The following is a 15,219-nucleotide window of genomic DNA, read 5'->3' as shown; positions in this document are numbered from 1 at the left end:
ATCAATTCACAACAATACACACGACCTCTAAGTAACATAATGTAATTAAGAAATATATAAATATTGGGACGATCAATGTCGGAGTGGCATCGACAAAAACACAGTAGAATAGAATACAGTATATACATATTAAATTAGTAAAGAAAAAGATATAAACATTAAAGTTACTAGTGTTCCATTATTAAAGTGGCTAGCGACTTCAAGTCTATATATATGTATATATGGCAGCAGCCTCTAAGGTGCAGGGTTACGTAACCGTGTGGAAGCCGCCTAGTAATGGTTATTTAACAGTCTGATGGCCTTGAGATAGAAGCTGTTTTTCAGTCTCTCGTTCCCAGCTTTGATGCACCTGTACTGACCTCGCCTTCTGGATGATAGCGGGGTGAACAGGCAGTGGCTCGGGTGTTTGTTGTCCTTGATTCTCATTTTGGCCTTCCTGTGACATCAGGTGCTGTAGGTGTGCTGGAGAGCAGGTAACCGCACCACCCTCTGGAGAGCCCTGCGCTTGCGGGCGGTGCAGTTGCCTGGTATGGCACAGAAACACAATGGGGAAGCTAACTCAGTGGCGTGTGATGTGATCCATACCGTATACACTGAGTGTACAAAACATTAGGAATGTCTTTCTAATATTGAGTTGCACTCCCTTTTGCCATCAGAACAGCCACAATTAGACTGGGCATGGACTCTACAAGGTGGCGAAAGCGTTCAACAGGGATGCTGTCCCATGTTGACTCCAATGCTTCCCACAGTTGTGTCAAGTTGGCTGGATGTCCTTTGGGTGGTGGACCATTCTTGATACACACAGGAAACTGTTGAGCGTGTAAAACCCAGCAGCGTTGCAGCTCTTGATACACTCAAACCGGTGAGCCTGGCATCTACTACCATACCACGTTCAAAGGCACTTAAATCTTTTGCCTTGCCCATTCACCCTCTGAATCGCACACGTAAACAATCCATGTCCCAAATGTCTCAAGGCTTAAAAATCCATCTTTAATCTGTCTCCTTCACTTCAGCTACACAGGTGACATCAATAAGGGATTCTAGCGTTCCCCTGCATTCCCCTGGTCAGTCTATGTCATGGAAAGAGACCGGGTTTAGAATGTTTTGTACACTCAGTGTAGATGTGTTCTCATTGATCCTTTTCCTTTTGTATGGTGTGATCCCTCTCCACAGATGACAATGGGGAGTTGCAGTCCAACCCGCTCCCTCGCACCCTGCTGCTGATGCATCGCTGGTATGTCACGTCCACAGAGCTGGCCGGGAAGCTGCTCGTGAAATATCCATGTAGATTGTCATCAGACCAACAAAGAACAGTTGTCATATGCCATTTAAAGCCTTTGGTAGTGTTTAGAAATGGCAGAGTATATACTGTAATATGGGCGCTATGGAATGCTGTGTTCCCTGACTGTGCCAAATGTATTTTCTGGGTGGACACTGACTAACCCTGAGTGACTTTTCCTGAGTATACAAAATATCTTGTTTATTTTGAGGGATAGTTTTTCAGTCAACTGTTTGTGTCATTTGGAGCGGCAGCGTAGCCTAGTGGTTAGAGCGTTGGACTAGTAACTGGAAGGTTGCGAGTTCAAACCCCCGAGCTGACAAGGTACAAATCTGTCGTTCTGCCCCTGAACAGGCAGTTAACCCACTGTTCCCAGGCCGTCATTGAAAATAAGAATGTGTTCTTAACTGACTTGCCTGGTTAAATAAAGGTAAAATAAAAAAATAAAAAATAAACATTTCTAGCAACCAATTATGATTGGTTGATCGCACAGCTCTGGGTTAAGGCAGATTGTCCTATCAAAGCTACTGGAAGAATTAGACGTGTTAAGTGCAAGTGCATTTGAGAGCAACGTTAGAGATGGAGAACCGCTTCAAAAGGAAGAGCAACCTGGATCGAATCGATAGCGTTCCATTCCTCTTTATGATTTGTACCTAGTGTGCCTTGACTGTGCAGTTGAATCTGATTCCGTTAGCAGGGTCCTGGACAGTGTTTTCCTGGAGACTCCATACCACTAAGTGGTTTGATGTCTTTGCTTCTGGTTAGACACCCTGAGATATTACAATGCCTGGCGTCAGGCCTCTCCACTGACGAACCCCATCTTTTCCCTGCTGCTGGTTGGAGTAATGGCTGTGATGCTCCTGATGGAAGATTCCCCTATTTGCAGATCTACAATCAGATTAGCCATCACCCTAACTCCAATCCTAACCTTACCGTAAGGAAAGTGCTACAAATATCTAACCTGGGACCAGTTTGCAGAAACTCTCACCTTCTCCATGCGGTATGAAGCTGCCTCAGAGTAGAGCCAGAGCAGAGAGCCTCTTTCATGTGACAGAATACGAAGGCACTATTCTGCCCTTTCTCTCACTTTTTGCTTTTACCGTAAGGAAAGTGCTACAAATATCTAACCTGGGACCAGTTTGCAGAAACTCTCACCTTCTCCATGCGGTATGAAGCTGCCTCAGAGTAGAGCCAGAGCAGAGAGCCTCTTTCATGTGACAGAATACGAAGGCACTATTCTGCCCTTTCTCTCACTTTTTGCTTTTGCCAACAAAATATACAGTACTTATCGTTGTCCTTCAGCTGTTGCTGAGATGTATTTTTAGCTCCTACACCTAATGCGTATCTCATTGAATTGCCTCCACGTTTGTGAGTTAGCCCATGAGAATATCTTTCAGTGTTCTGGAGAGAAGGCGAGACCAACTGATTGTGTGTGTGTTTTCCACAGTCATGTATACATCCAATAAGCATCCATCCTGACCCTCCATGGTGGGAGAGTTTCATAGTACCACAAAGAAAGCAGAGGTTAGTCTTCTCTGCTGCATGGTTGTGACTATATCCTGGGCAGAGAAATAGCTGGGTTCCTTTTGAAAGTGATAGTAGGCAGGCTCCGCTCCAGACCTGGCTCCCCTGCCCAAGGCCTCTCCAAAGCTACTTCTAAGAGCTACAGGTAAATGCCAAAATAAAGGAAACACCAACATGAAGTGTCTTAATAGGGCGTTGGGCCACCACGAGCCGCCAGAACAGCTTGAATGCGCCTTGGAATAGACTCTACAAGTGTCTGGAACTCGAGGCATGCGACACAATTCTTCCACTATAAAAATACTTAATTTGGTGTTTTGTTGGTGGTGGAAAACACCTTCTCAAACGCCGCTCCAGAATCTCCCATAAGTGTTCAATTGGGATGAGATCTGGTGACTGAGGCATGCACACACACACACACACACACACACACACACACACACACACACACACACACACACACACACACACACACACACACACACACACACACACACACACACACACACACACACACACACACACACACACACACACACACACACACCTTTAAACCCCCTATGCTCCTTTTGAGACCCCTCTTTCAAAGTCACTGAGATCTCTAGCCATGGTTAAAGTTGCAAGTTTTTTATACATGATCCTAAGCATGATGGGATGTTAATTGTTTAATTACCTCATTAACCACACCTGTGTGGAAGGACCTGCTTTCAATATACTTTGTATCCCTCATTACTCAAGTGTTTCCTTTATTTTGTCAGCTACCAGTATATTTCAACGGTTCAAGGAGGAAAAACATTGGCAAGTGACAATCATATAGAGAATGTGCACATGCATTGGTGGAGAGGTTCATAACATGGCCAGACCTTTCATTGTTGTTATATTTCCACATACTGGGCATTCCTCTTTGAACACTTAAGTTATTCTTCATTAGAGGAGACATTTTGTCCAACTGATAAATGTGCAGCTGCTTCTCATGAAAGATGCTGTTTTATTGTTGTATTTCTTTTGGGGGGTTGTTGGAAATGTGGAATGTGTGTCCATTCGTAATAGGGCTTGGGACACGGTCTCCAAAAAGTGCTAAACTGTCCTTGACACAACCCCACATACCGTGACTGCCAGGGAGATGAGTGCCACAGAACGAGACTGAAGATCTGCTATTTAATGAGGTAAAGAAAACACTGCTACATACCAATGAGTTTCTTGCTCTTTAGTATTGAAGATGTTTTGTATTGCTAGGCTGAAAATGCCCTGAGGGTTGTAGGCTCCTCTCTTGGGGCTCTGTGACTGACTGGCTGGTGCAATGAGAGTTGGGAGGATGTCATTACAATTGACAGCCAGTGGCTGTCCTCATGAGACGTGGACCGCCGCCTGCCATCTGAGGTGGAGATACTGTTTTGTGCGAAAGCGTTCAGTGAATTAGGAGTCTTGTGATCTATTATTTACCCCAAAAACGTCCTCAGGCGATCTTTAACAGAGTACACAGACACTCATTTTCACTGGTAACCCCTTTAAAGCGATTCTCAACCACCGTCTGCCAATCCATTAAAAAATGTGTCCTATTATTTTGTGTGCAACCTTTACATGAAAGGAAATACTAAATAAATCATCTGAATTTAATGTTAACTACTGTAACGAGGGGCCATACTAAAGTCCATGTTATATTTTGCATTGAATTTGTATCTGAAGGGAGAATACCACAATGGCCATTCCCTTGTCAATGGTTCTCTGTATTCATTTGTTATTTCCACATTAGGGAAACATGATTTGTTGGGTTGATAAAATCTAGGCCACGTTTATGACCATGGTTGCTGGACTTGCCCATCTCACCACTCCCCTTAGCCACATCACACTACAAATCACTGAGCAAGGAGCCCCCGGCAGTCCTTGTGCAGGGTCAGTACCCTCAACTCTACCTTTTCCTTCTGAGACTATGGTGTCATTGTGAATCATTCCTATTCTATTGGCACTGCAGCTTGAGGCTACACACTATGATGTTCAGCCAGACTGCCCAGCCATAATGCCCACATGCAAACAGTAAACATATTGCGTAACTGCTAACATATTAGTGCTAAATCAGCCATCCGTGTGTGTGTGTGTGCGTGTGTGCGTGTGTGTCAGGTACTGGATTACGGTGTTTCCTGCAGAGTTTAACCTGGACATGGGCCTTATACGGCTCACTGAGGAGTTCAGAGACGTGGCGGCTCAGCTGGGCTGTGAGGAACACTACAAACTCATTGACATCTCCACCATGTGAGGAACTACCCAAGGATGGGCACGTGCACACGCAGTCAGTAGAGAGTTTCCAGTTTCAACAGACTGTGTGTGTTTCTTTCTAGCCCGTCATATGACTGGATGAGAAAGCTGACCCAGAGGAAGAAGCAAGCCAAGAAGGGCAAAGCCTCACTCCTCTTTGACCACCTGGAGCCCATGGAGCTGGCGGAACACCTCACGTTCCTGGAGTACAAGTCCATCAGGAGGATATCAGTGAGTGTCCATGGTGGAAAAAGACTTGTGCCCTTTCCTCCCTATCTAACCCCTGTGTGTGACATTCCTCAAGACTCTTTCCAAGAGTGCTTTTTCCACAGAACTCTTTTTTTCTTCCTGTTACTAACTACAGAACAAAGCTTTGGCTGTCAACTAACTTCATCCCCAGGATAATTGCTCACCACCACAGAATATGTTCTTGCTCTACATTTCAGTTTGTTTTATTTGCTGGGCAGTTCACTTGTAAATTCACCAGCAACTGAGGGCACACTGTATACTGAATATGCCAATGACGTCTGTGTTATTAACTCAGCGGTACTGTACATGCCACGTACACTAACTCTCTCTTTCTCCAACCCCCAAACCCAGTTCACAGACTACCAAAGCTATGTGATGCACGGATGTCTGGTGGACAACCCAACGCTGGAGCGCTCCATCGCCCTGTTCAACGGAGTCTCCCAGTGGGTTCAGCTCATGGTGCTCAGTAAGCTGACTCCCCAACACCGTGCTGAGGTCATCACCAAATACATCAACGTGGCCCAGGTAAGAAGAGGGAGATGGTATCTCTCTCTCTCTCTCTCTCTCTCAATTAAATTCAAAGGCTGTATTGGCATGGGAAGCAAATGTTAACATTGGCAAAGTAAGTGAAGTAGATAATAAACAAAAGTGAAATAAACAATAACAGTGAACAGTAAACATTACACTCACAGAAGTTCCAAAAGAATAAAGACATTTCTAATGTCATATTATGTCTATATACCGTGTTGTAACGATTTGCAAATAGTTCTTTCTCTGTCTCTCTCGCTCTGACAGCTGGGGAGGTGCTGTTTCACGCTTCTTCATTTTCTCCACTTACATCCAATATTCCAAAACTCCTCACAATTTAGAGTGTAAACCCCGCCCACTCTGACACAGGCAATTGTAAAGGAGGTTAGGGCAATTTATTGAGGCATACATTCTCATTAACTGTACAGCACTAGCCTCCAGAGTGGTGCAGTGGTTTAAGGCACTGCATCACAGTTTCTAGCTGTGCCACTAGAGATCCAGGTTCGAGTCCAGGCTTTGTCGCAGCCGGCCGCGACCGGGAGACCCATGGGGCGGCGCACAATTGGCCTAGCATTGTCCAGATTAGGGGAGGGTTTGGCCGGCAGGGATGTCTTTGTTCCATCGCGCTCTAGTGACTCCTGTGGCGAGCCGGGCGCAGTGCACGCTGACATGGTTGCCAGGTGAATTGTGTTTCCTCTGGCACATTGGTGTGGCATGCTTCCGCGTTAATCAGGCATTATGGCTAGAAGCAGTGTGGCTTGGTTGGATCATGTTTCAAAGGACACATTCTCCTCTTCCGAGTCCATACGGGAGTTGCAGTGATGAGACAAGACTGTAACTACCAATTGGATACCACGACAAAGGGGTAATATTTTTAAATATATAAACTGTACACGCTTGAAATGAATAGGGGTTTCTTTCACCACCTTTTTGTGCAGAACATCTCTCATTATAAGTATGTGAACATCCCGAATGAGAAAGAGGAAGGGAAAGGGACTCATGTACCATATATTAATCAGACAGTTTGCTGAGCCAGACTTGCATTAAATCATCTGTATCAATGGAGCTGGAACATTGTCAATTAGATCATAAGACCCTTCGGTCATTGAAATCTACTGCTGCCCACATACTTTCTTTTGTCTTATAGAAAGTCTTTCTCTTCTATGCCATCCTCATGTATTTTTTATTTTATTTGATTTGACAATTTAAAATACATAACAATGTTACACCCGGCAACAGATACATATACAAAATACATATATAAAAACGACATGGCACAAAGTCGGTGGCACTGCCTCTGGTGGCGTAAGAATGTGAGTCACTTACACGGAACCCAAACCGGCTATGCCATCGTGCATAAATCTATTTTGTCGCCCCACACCAAACGCAATCACGACACGCAGGTAAAAATATCAAAACAAACTCTGTAACAATTACATTAATTTGGGGACATGTCGAAAAGCATTAAACATTTACGGCAATTTAGCTAGCTAGCTTGCACTTGCTAGCTAATTTGTCCTCTTTAGCTAGCGCATGCGAGTGGTGTAGTCAGGGTATTACTGAAGTAAAATAGCTTTTAAGATGCATGGGGACTATTACATACAGGATGTTGTGGATCAATCTCAATTTCAGATGAATGACCCTTTCATCAACCATTTCATCCACTAGAGTTCTCTGAGTTGAGAAAGGCCATCATGAGAATGAGGGCTAAGGTTCAGTGTTACCCTTCTTATCAACAATTGAAGTCTAGTCCTATAGTTTATTGTGAGAAATTGTATTTCATAATGCTGTTTAGCAGGTTGCATATCACAACATATCTCAACATCAATCCACGAGAACTTTCACAAAAATCATTACATAGGTGACCTTGAACTCGAACTTGCATAGTATTTTCAATAGTTATGGTGGCACATTGTCGTTGAATTACTTTTGATCCATCCCCTTGCTCTTTTTGCGATAAACCAAACAGATCAGTGCAGGCGGAATCCTTGCGCTATCTGACGTAAGACAATGTTATGTTAGCACAGGGCATCCCTCCAGCAATAACGTTTCATCATTATGTGATTCTCCATGTCTAATTGCTGTGTGCAATGGGGGGGCATGCTATTAGGCCTTTCAATCTCATCAGAGACCGGTGTCTTCTCTCTACCATTATCATCTACCAGGATTTAGATAAAGGAATTATTCAGAAGACTAATGACAAGCACTCATGCTCATGTCTGCCTCCATTGCTTATGCAGGTCATCTGTCAGCTACAATGAAATGGCCTACCCTTTAAATGCAGAAGCGTGACCGTTTAACTCAAGAGGGCTCTTTAGTTTTTTTGTAAAGCTTCTCGCATTTTTAAATAAGATGTTCAAGCACTTTCCCCTCATGCAATTGATTCCATAAGCACAGTGTAAAGAGATCAATTTATGTTGGTTTATGTTATTTTAGGTACTGTTTTTTTATTAAGGTTATTTTAGGTGGCCTCACAAGTGGTGCAGCAGTCTAAGGCACTACATCGCAGTGCTTGAGGCGTCATTACAGACCCGGGTGAGTTCCCAGGCTGTGTCACTACCGGCCGTGACCGGGAGTCCCATAGGGCGGCGCACAATTGGCCCAGCATCGTCCGAGTTAGGAAAGGGTTTGGCTGGGGGGACTTTACTTGGCTCATCGTGTTCAAGCGACTCCTTGTGGTGGGCCGGGTGCCTGCAGGCTGACTTATGTTGTCAGTAGGACGGTGTTTCCTCTGACACATTGGTGTGGCTGGGTAAAGTGGGCGGGTGTTAAGAAGCGCGGTTTGGCGGGTCATGTTTCTGAGGAAGCATGACTCGTCCTTCTGTAGCTCAGTTGGTAGAGCATGGCGCTTGTAACGCCAGGGTAGTGGGTTCGATTCCCGGGACCACCCATACGTAGAATGTATGCACACATGACTGTAAGTCGCTTTGGATAAAAGCGTCTGCTAAATGGCATATATTATTATTATATTACCTCTCCCGAGCCAGTTGGGAAGTTCCAGCGATGAGACAAGATCGTAATTGGATACCACAAAATTAGGGGAGAAAAAGGGGGCAATTTTAAAAATATATTTTAGGTTTGTTTGTTGTTTATTGTACATTTTTCTTGCACTGTTTTCTCTTCCTCGTTATCTCTATTTCTCTCTATCTCTCTATTTCTCTCTCTCACTCTACCTCCAATCTCTTCCACTTTGTTCCATGCCACTCTGTCCTTCAGAAACTCCTCCAACTGCAGAACTTTAATACACTGATGGCCATGGTTGGAGGTCTGAGCCACAGCTCAATTTCCCGTCTGAAGGAGACCCACTCTTATCTAGCACCCGAGGTCAATAAGGTCAGCACGTACGCCTGCCTGTGCTCTGTCACAGCCTCACTAATATCATTTGATCGGGTTCTACACTTGAATTGACTTTAGATCATGGTCATAATCATTTAGCGTCTGCTAAGGAACAATGTAGGTCAATTAATCAACTGCCATGTAGTGATGGTTTCAGAAAACACACCACACAGAATTGGTATCGTCTTCATTTCCTGCCATTTGATGTTACATTCAGTGTTGGGGAATTGGGAACCACATGTAATTTAATTACATTTAGCAGAAGCTTGGTGGTAGTTGAACTAAATTAAAATCTTGGTAGTGTTTTCAGTAGTTCATAACTTTTTTTGCAATGTGGTGTAGAGAATTATTTGAACTCCAGCACATTTTTTAAAGGGAAGCTTTAATGTAGCTTAACTTCTTCCAGTGTGAAGTAATTGGTAGCTTGGTGAACTATATTTTCATAGTAGATTCCCCAGCACTGGTCACTCTCTCTGTAGCTTTCCAGTGCTGTATCTAATATCGATCCTGTCCACTACTTCCTGCCGTCCTACCCCTCCCATCAGATCTGGAATGAGATGACGGAGCTGGTCTCCTCCAATGGGAACTACTGTGCTTACCGCAAGGCCTTCACAGACTCCGGAGGCTTCAAGGTCCCCATCCTGGGAGTCCACCTGAAGGACCTGATCGCCGTGCACGTGGTCTTCCCCGACTGGGTGGACGACGACAAGGTGAACATCGTAAAGATGCAGCAGCTCTACCTCACCTTCAACGAGCTGGTGTCCCTGCAGAGTGCTGCAGCCCAGGTGGAACCAAACATGGACCTCATCTACCTGCTCACTGTAAGTGTCCCGGCCTAAAAGGTCCCCCGTCAACAGGAAATGGACTTGTTAACCGTTCTGTCACATTTTTCATTTCAGTGGGTCTCAAACCACATTTTGTAGGATCATACAGATGAGTAACATGATCATAAATTGCTTAGATATTGCAGAAACAGAAAGTCTATTTTCATGTTTAATCTTAAGTGATTTCCCCAGCTCTCTCTAGACCTTTACTACACTGAAGATGAGATATATGAGCTATCCTTGTTAAGGGAACCACGGAACCCAAAGTCTTTGGTAAGTCTCCATGTTGGGGTCTATAGGCTGCATTGTTGGATCTATGGCTATTATAAATATCAACTGAAATGTATAAAGAACAGAAATAATATTGGATACCTGAGTGGTCCTATCTTCACTCCATCTTTTCCCACTCCACAGCCTACTTCTCCAACAACCCCCAACAAGCCAATGGCCCCTCTGGACTGGGCATCAGGTGTGACAGCCAAACCTGACCCCAATGTGGTGAACAAGCACATCAGGAAGGTGGTGGATGTAAGTCGCTTCCATGACAGTAACACTGATCTGCGTAAATAAAGGCACCTGCATAAAGTCCAGGAGGACATAGCTTAGCTGTGGTCTGAACTGAAATTCTTATTGACTGGTGAAATTACATTGTCGATGAAATTACATTGTAGTAGAAATCTAAGTTTTCAAAAAAAACAACAAGACATGTTATTATCTATAAAAATGAGTTACCCATTCAGAAATATCTCATAAATGACTTCAATAATCAGTCTGTGGCTATTTCTGTCACAATACCAAATATTTGAGTAGGTACTGTATATGAACCATTTCCACAATGGTTTACAACAACTACTAAAATATGAATCACACAATTGCTGGTGCTTGAAGTCATTGAAGTCCTTTGTTTTTGTCTTATTCTGGGAAGTCTGTATTCAGGAACTACGACCATGACCATGATGGCTACATCTCTCAGGAGGACTTTGAGAGTATTGCTGCCAACTTTCCTTTCTTGGACTCTTTCTGTGTGTTGGACAAGGACCAGTGAGTGACCCTGTCTACCATTGACATTTTAAAGCTTCAGAAGTGTCACAGCTAAGTCACCTCATCCTCCTCTTCTATCTCCCTCTTTCTGTCACCAGCAAACACTCTCTCACATCGCCTCTTTCTCATTCATACACACACAGGAACCAAGCACGCACACGCGCACACACACCCAACCCACACAAGCACGCACGCACCCACCCACAGATTCAAGTTCCACACCTGCAACCACATTTTGACATTTCCACACTAACCCATCTCCTCATACATCTCACCTTGTTTGCCCTTCACATACTGTATGCACCCCATATTTCTCTCACTCTCTTATACACAAACACAGTAATGTGATTCTTGTGCCTAATATTTACCTTTAAAGCAGTTATGAGCATCCAATATGCAATAGGACTGCAACTGTGGGTGTTCTAAAACCCCTGTGATTTCACAGGCCATCACCCATTTTTCTCCACACAAACCTACAGTATGAATGAGGTCATTGGTGTTGTCAAACTTCCTATCGTAAATCTGCAGGAAAACACTCTGAAGTCACAACAGAGTTACGTCTGCTTTAGCCCTGCCCTGCCTTGACTAGGAGTGGTGCTTTGTCACCATGGCTTGAGCGGGGGGGGGGGTGAAGGTTATGGCAGCCCATGAAGGACACGCAGCGCCACACACAGTGCTCTGCCCTCGTGTCCTTGGTGGTTCGTCTGTTCACTGGAACGCCTCAAATCACATTTCAGATCGCCTGAGCAGCTCCATGACTCAGGAAATAGGTCTGGGAGGCTAAGCTCCTTAGGAGGGAGACTGGATACATGCAGAGGCTGGAGCTGCTACAAACCACTTGGGTGTCTGATCTAGAGCATTTTTGTAGGTCTCTCCATGTCTGGATAAGACAGAAATAAGGGTTGGGATTTACTGTAATGTTTGCAGAACAAAAGCTGTCATTCTCGCCATCTTATTATTCTCTTATCTATATTCTTTTGTCTTCTCCCCCCTCACTCCAGAGATGGCCTGATTAGTAAGGATGAGATGATGGCTTACTTCCTGAGGGCCAACCCCTTGCTCCAGTGTAAAATGGGCCCTGGTTTTATCCACAACTTTACGGAGATGACGTATCTGAAGCCTACCTTCTGCGAGCACTGTGCTGGATTTGTATGTATACTGTGCACCTTGTGAGAAACATGAACTGTTTATGCTCAGCGACACAGTGCATTTTCGGTTGGAAGAAAAGTAAAGGCGTTCTGGTAGCTTCTGTCAGAAACTCTGTGCTATATATTGCCGTCAACTTAGCGCAAGCCCTCAGTCAGCTACCAAATGATACAGTGCTGAGAGAAGATGTCCATCTTTATTCCTTGAAGTTGATACCCCATGGCTCTTCATGACCTTCTGAGACGGAGATTATTCACAAGTGTATAGAGGGGTTTCAAAAAACAGACATGCAATAATGTTGACATGAGTGCAGGCTACATTGTTTAAAGGTTTATAAAGAAACACTGACTAGCGTTGGTGGAACAATAATGCAATTTACATGGTGATGGCAACCCTCACATAGTCAACAATGAAAGCACGTCTTCCATGAGAGAAGAGTTGCGTCTCCAAACACGTACACAAAAGATGTTCCCTCTAGCTTTCTATTTGTGCTGATTTAGGCATCACTTAAGTGAAAATAAATGAGCATTTCTATAGATAACTCCTCCTATTCTTAAACGAGCATGCACACAGGTACACAAATAAAACACACATACGAGTCTACAGGAAGGGTGTTATGAGACATTGTATCCTGTTTACAGTATTCACCCCCCCAAAGTCAATACTTTGTAGAGCCACCTTTTGCAGCAATTACAGCTGTAAGTCTCTTGGGGTATGTCTCTATAAGCTTGGCACCTCTAGCCACTGGGATTTTTGCCCGTTCTTGAAGTTTAAGGGTTCTGCTGGTGTACAGCAGTCTTTAAGTCATACCACAGATCCTCAATTGGATTGAGGTCTGGGCTTTGACTAGGCCATTCCAAGACATTTAAATGTCCCCCTTAAACCACCCCAGTGTTTGTTTAGCAATATGTTTAGGGTCATTGTCCTGCTGCAAGGTGAATTTATTTTAATTTGATTTATTTCACCTTTGGAATCTCCATCCCAGTCTTAAATCTCTGGAAGACTGGAACAGGTTTCCATCAATAATATCCCTGTATTTAATGCCATCCATCATTCCTTCAATTCTGACCAGTTTCCCAGTCCCTGCCGATGGTGTTCTCGGGGTGATGAATGTAATTGGTTGCACCAGATCTTATTTAGGGGCTTCATAGCAAAGGGGGTGAATACATATGCACGCATCACTTTTTCGGTTTTAATTTGTTCAAATTTTTAGATTTTTTTCCATTTCACTTCACCAATTTGGACTATTTTGTGTATGTCCATTACATGAAATCCAAATAAAAATCAATTTTAATCGCAGGTTGTAATGCAACAAAATAGGAAAAACGCCAAGGGGGATGAATAGTTTGCAAGGCACTGTAGATGCTCAACAGATACCCATACTATCTGTTGATAAGTAACTGCAGGCTATGGTTTCGGTGAGGTTTCGAATAATGGTTAAGGTTAGAGTTAGGGTTACTAGATAGTTGAACTGTTATTGACAGTCTGTAGAGAATCTACAGCTGGACTATCCAAATAAAGTGTTACTGAATGTTGTGCTAAGAGTTGTGAAAGTATACTACATATTTGTGCAAAGTGCACCAAAGGGATTGTAAAAGAAAAACGGTATTACACAATGGTTTACACTGACCCCTCTGACCATATTTGCAGCATGAAAATGCTTCCACATTACAAATCCTAACACTCCTTTGTATTTTTCCACCTCCCTCCTATTCCTGCCCCTCTGGACATGTTGCTCTTAGCTCTGGGGAATAATCAAACAGGGATACAAGTGCAAAGGTAGGCTCTATGGACTGTAATGTTCACGTGTGTATAGAACTACATATTGAAGACATTTGGGATTTTTCAATGCATGCACTGTGAGGGCTTTGGCCTGACGATGCTGTTATGTGTTCTGTTTCAGATTGCGGTGTGAACTGCCATAAGCAGTGCAGAGAGCTGTTGGTACTGGCCTGTAGGAAGCTGCCGCGTTCCACCTCTTTGCAAAGTGTCTCCCCTGGAGGCCTGACCCACAGCTCTCTACCCAGCAGCCCCACCATGCCCACCTTCAAGGGTACAGCAGCACTTCAGTGATACACCAACAGCGATTCAACTAACATGGTCTTGGTCTGTGTGTTTCATTCCTGTCGTACTGTCCACCATGCAGATGAGGACGAGATGTTTGAGTTCCCCTCGGTGACACCTGGAGGTTCTGACCTGGAGCATAAGTCCATCACCCTGATGACGTGCTCAGCCCAGCGGATCTCTGTGGGTTTACAGCGGGCCACCACCAGCCAGGCCACGCAGACGGAGCACCTGTGGTCAGAGCACACCTGGGGGGCTGGGGATGGGGGCTCCCACACCTTCCCCAAGATGAAGTATCGACCACACCGGCAGGCCTCCAAGAGCAAAGGCTTTGCCCGCTGGGAGAACGAGGCCCAGAAGGAGCCCAGGGGTCGGCGGGGATCCCAGGAGCAGACGGACAGACCTGCAGAGGTGGTGCAGAACGGGATAATACCACACAGAGAGAAGGTAATCGCTGCTGAGGTGTGTGTGTTGAGTGTGTAGATGGATCAGGGGATCTCTGTATATTGGTCTGTATATTAGAAAGTGTGAGTACCTGTGTGTGTGTGTGTGTGTGTGTGTATTGTGTCTTTAGGGAAGGTTAAGGTTATTTTAATTATCTTTGACACAACATATATCACATTGAGTCTCCCATTATCTCTCATTCTCCCCCAAGTGGTTATTACCCACATTCTGTTCATTCATGTTGATCCTCTCTCATGGATGTTTGAAAACTGTATTTTCTTTCTAATAAAAGACCAATTACAGCCTTACAGTTATTATTGTGTTATACATGTTTTCTTATCAAACACAAATGGATAACCTGGCCAGATCAGATTCAGGGATGCAGAATAACACAGTGAATGATGAATCTATTTTACCTATGGCCTCACAACCTCATCATATTTTGTTATTAAAAGCCTTATTTATTTCCCTCCCCTTGGAAACAAGGGATTCAGTTACAGGGCACCGAGGGGCATTTTCTCTTTCATTCATTGG

The 15,219-nt window shown here is 44.2% G+C and overlaps 1 protein-coding gene across 1 annotated transcript in view; it reads left to right on the top strand.

The window, feature by feature from the left end:
- Nucleotides 1-15,219, top strand: part of LOC118400476 (ras guanyl-releasing protein 3-like) — a 41,398-nt gene that overhangs the window by 14,371 nt on the left and 11,808 nt on the right. The window contains exons 3-16 of the mRNA XM_035797391.2: nt 1,174-1,276; nt 3,904-3,966; nt 4,919-5,050; nt 5,137-5,284; nt 5,654-5,827; nt 9,047-9,163; nt 9,712-9,987; nt 10,183-10,263; nt 10,405-10,518; nt 10,916-11,031; nt 12,033-12,180; nt 13,920-13,956; nt 14,081-14,230; nt 14,324-14,688. Coding sequence (XP_035653284.1) covers nt 1,174-1,276; nt 3,904-3,966; nt 4,919-5,050; nt 5,137-5,284; nt 5,654-5,827; nt 9,047-9,163; nt 9,712-9,987; nt 10,183-10,263; nt 10,405-10,518; nt 10,916-11,031; nt 12,033-12,180; nt 13,920-13,956; nt 14,081-14,230; nt 14,324-14,688 — 2,024 coding nt within the window. The remainder of the gene's footprint in view (nt 1-1,173; nt 1,277-3,903; nt 3,967-4,918; nt 5,051-5,136; nt 5,285-5,653; nt 5,828-9,046; nt 9,164-9,711; nt 9,988-10,182; nt 10,264-10,404; nt 10,519-10,915; nt 11,032-12,032; nt 12,181-13,919; nt 13,957-14,080; nt 14,231-14,323; nt 14,689-15,219) is intronic.

Source organism: Oncorhynchus keta, chromosome 2, assembly GCF_023373465.1.
Source record: "Oncorhynchus keta strain PuntledgeMale-10-30-2019 chromosome 2, Oket_V2, whole genome shotgun sequence".
NCBI lineage: Eukaryota > Metazoa > Chordata > Actinopteri > Salmoniformes > Salmonidae > Oncorhynchus > Oncorhynchus keta.
The sequence above is the reverse complement of the archived record's forward strand: the minus strand, read 5'-3'. Positions and strand labels throughout refer to the sequence as shown.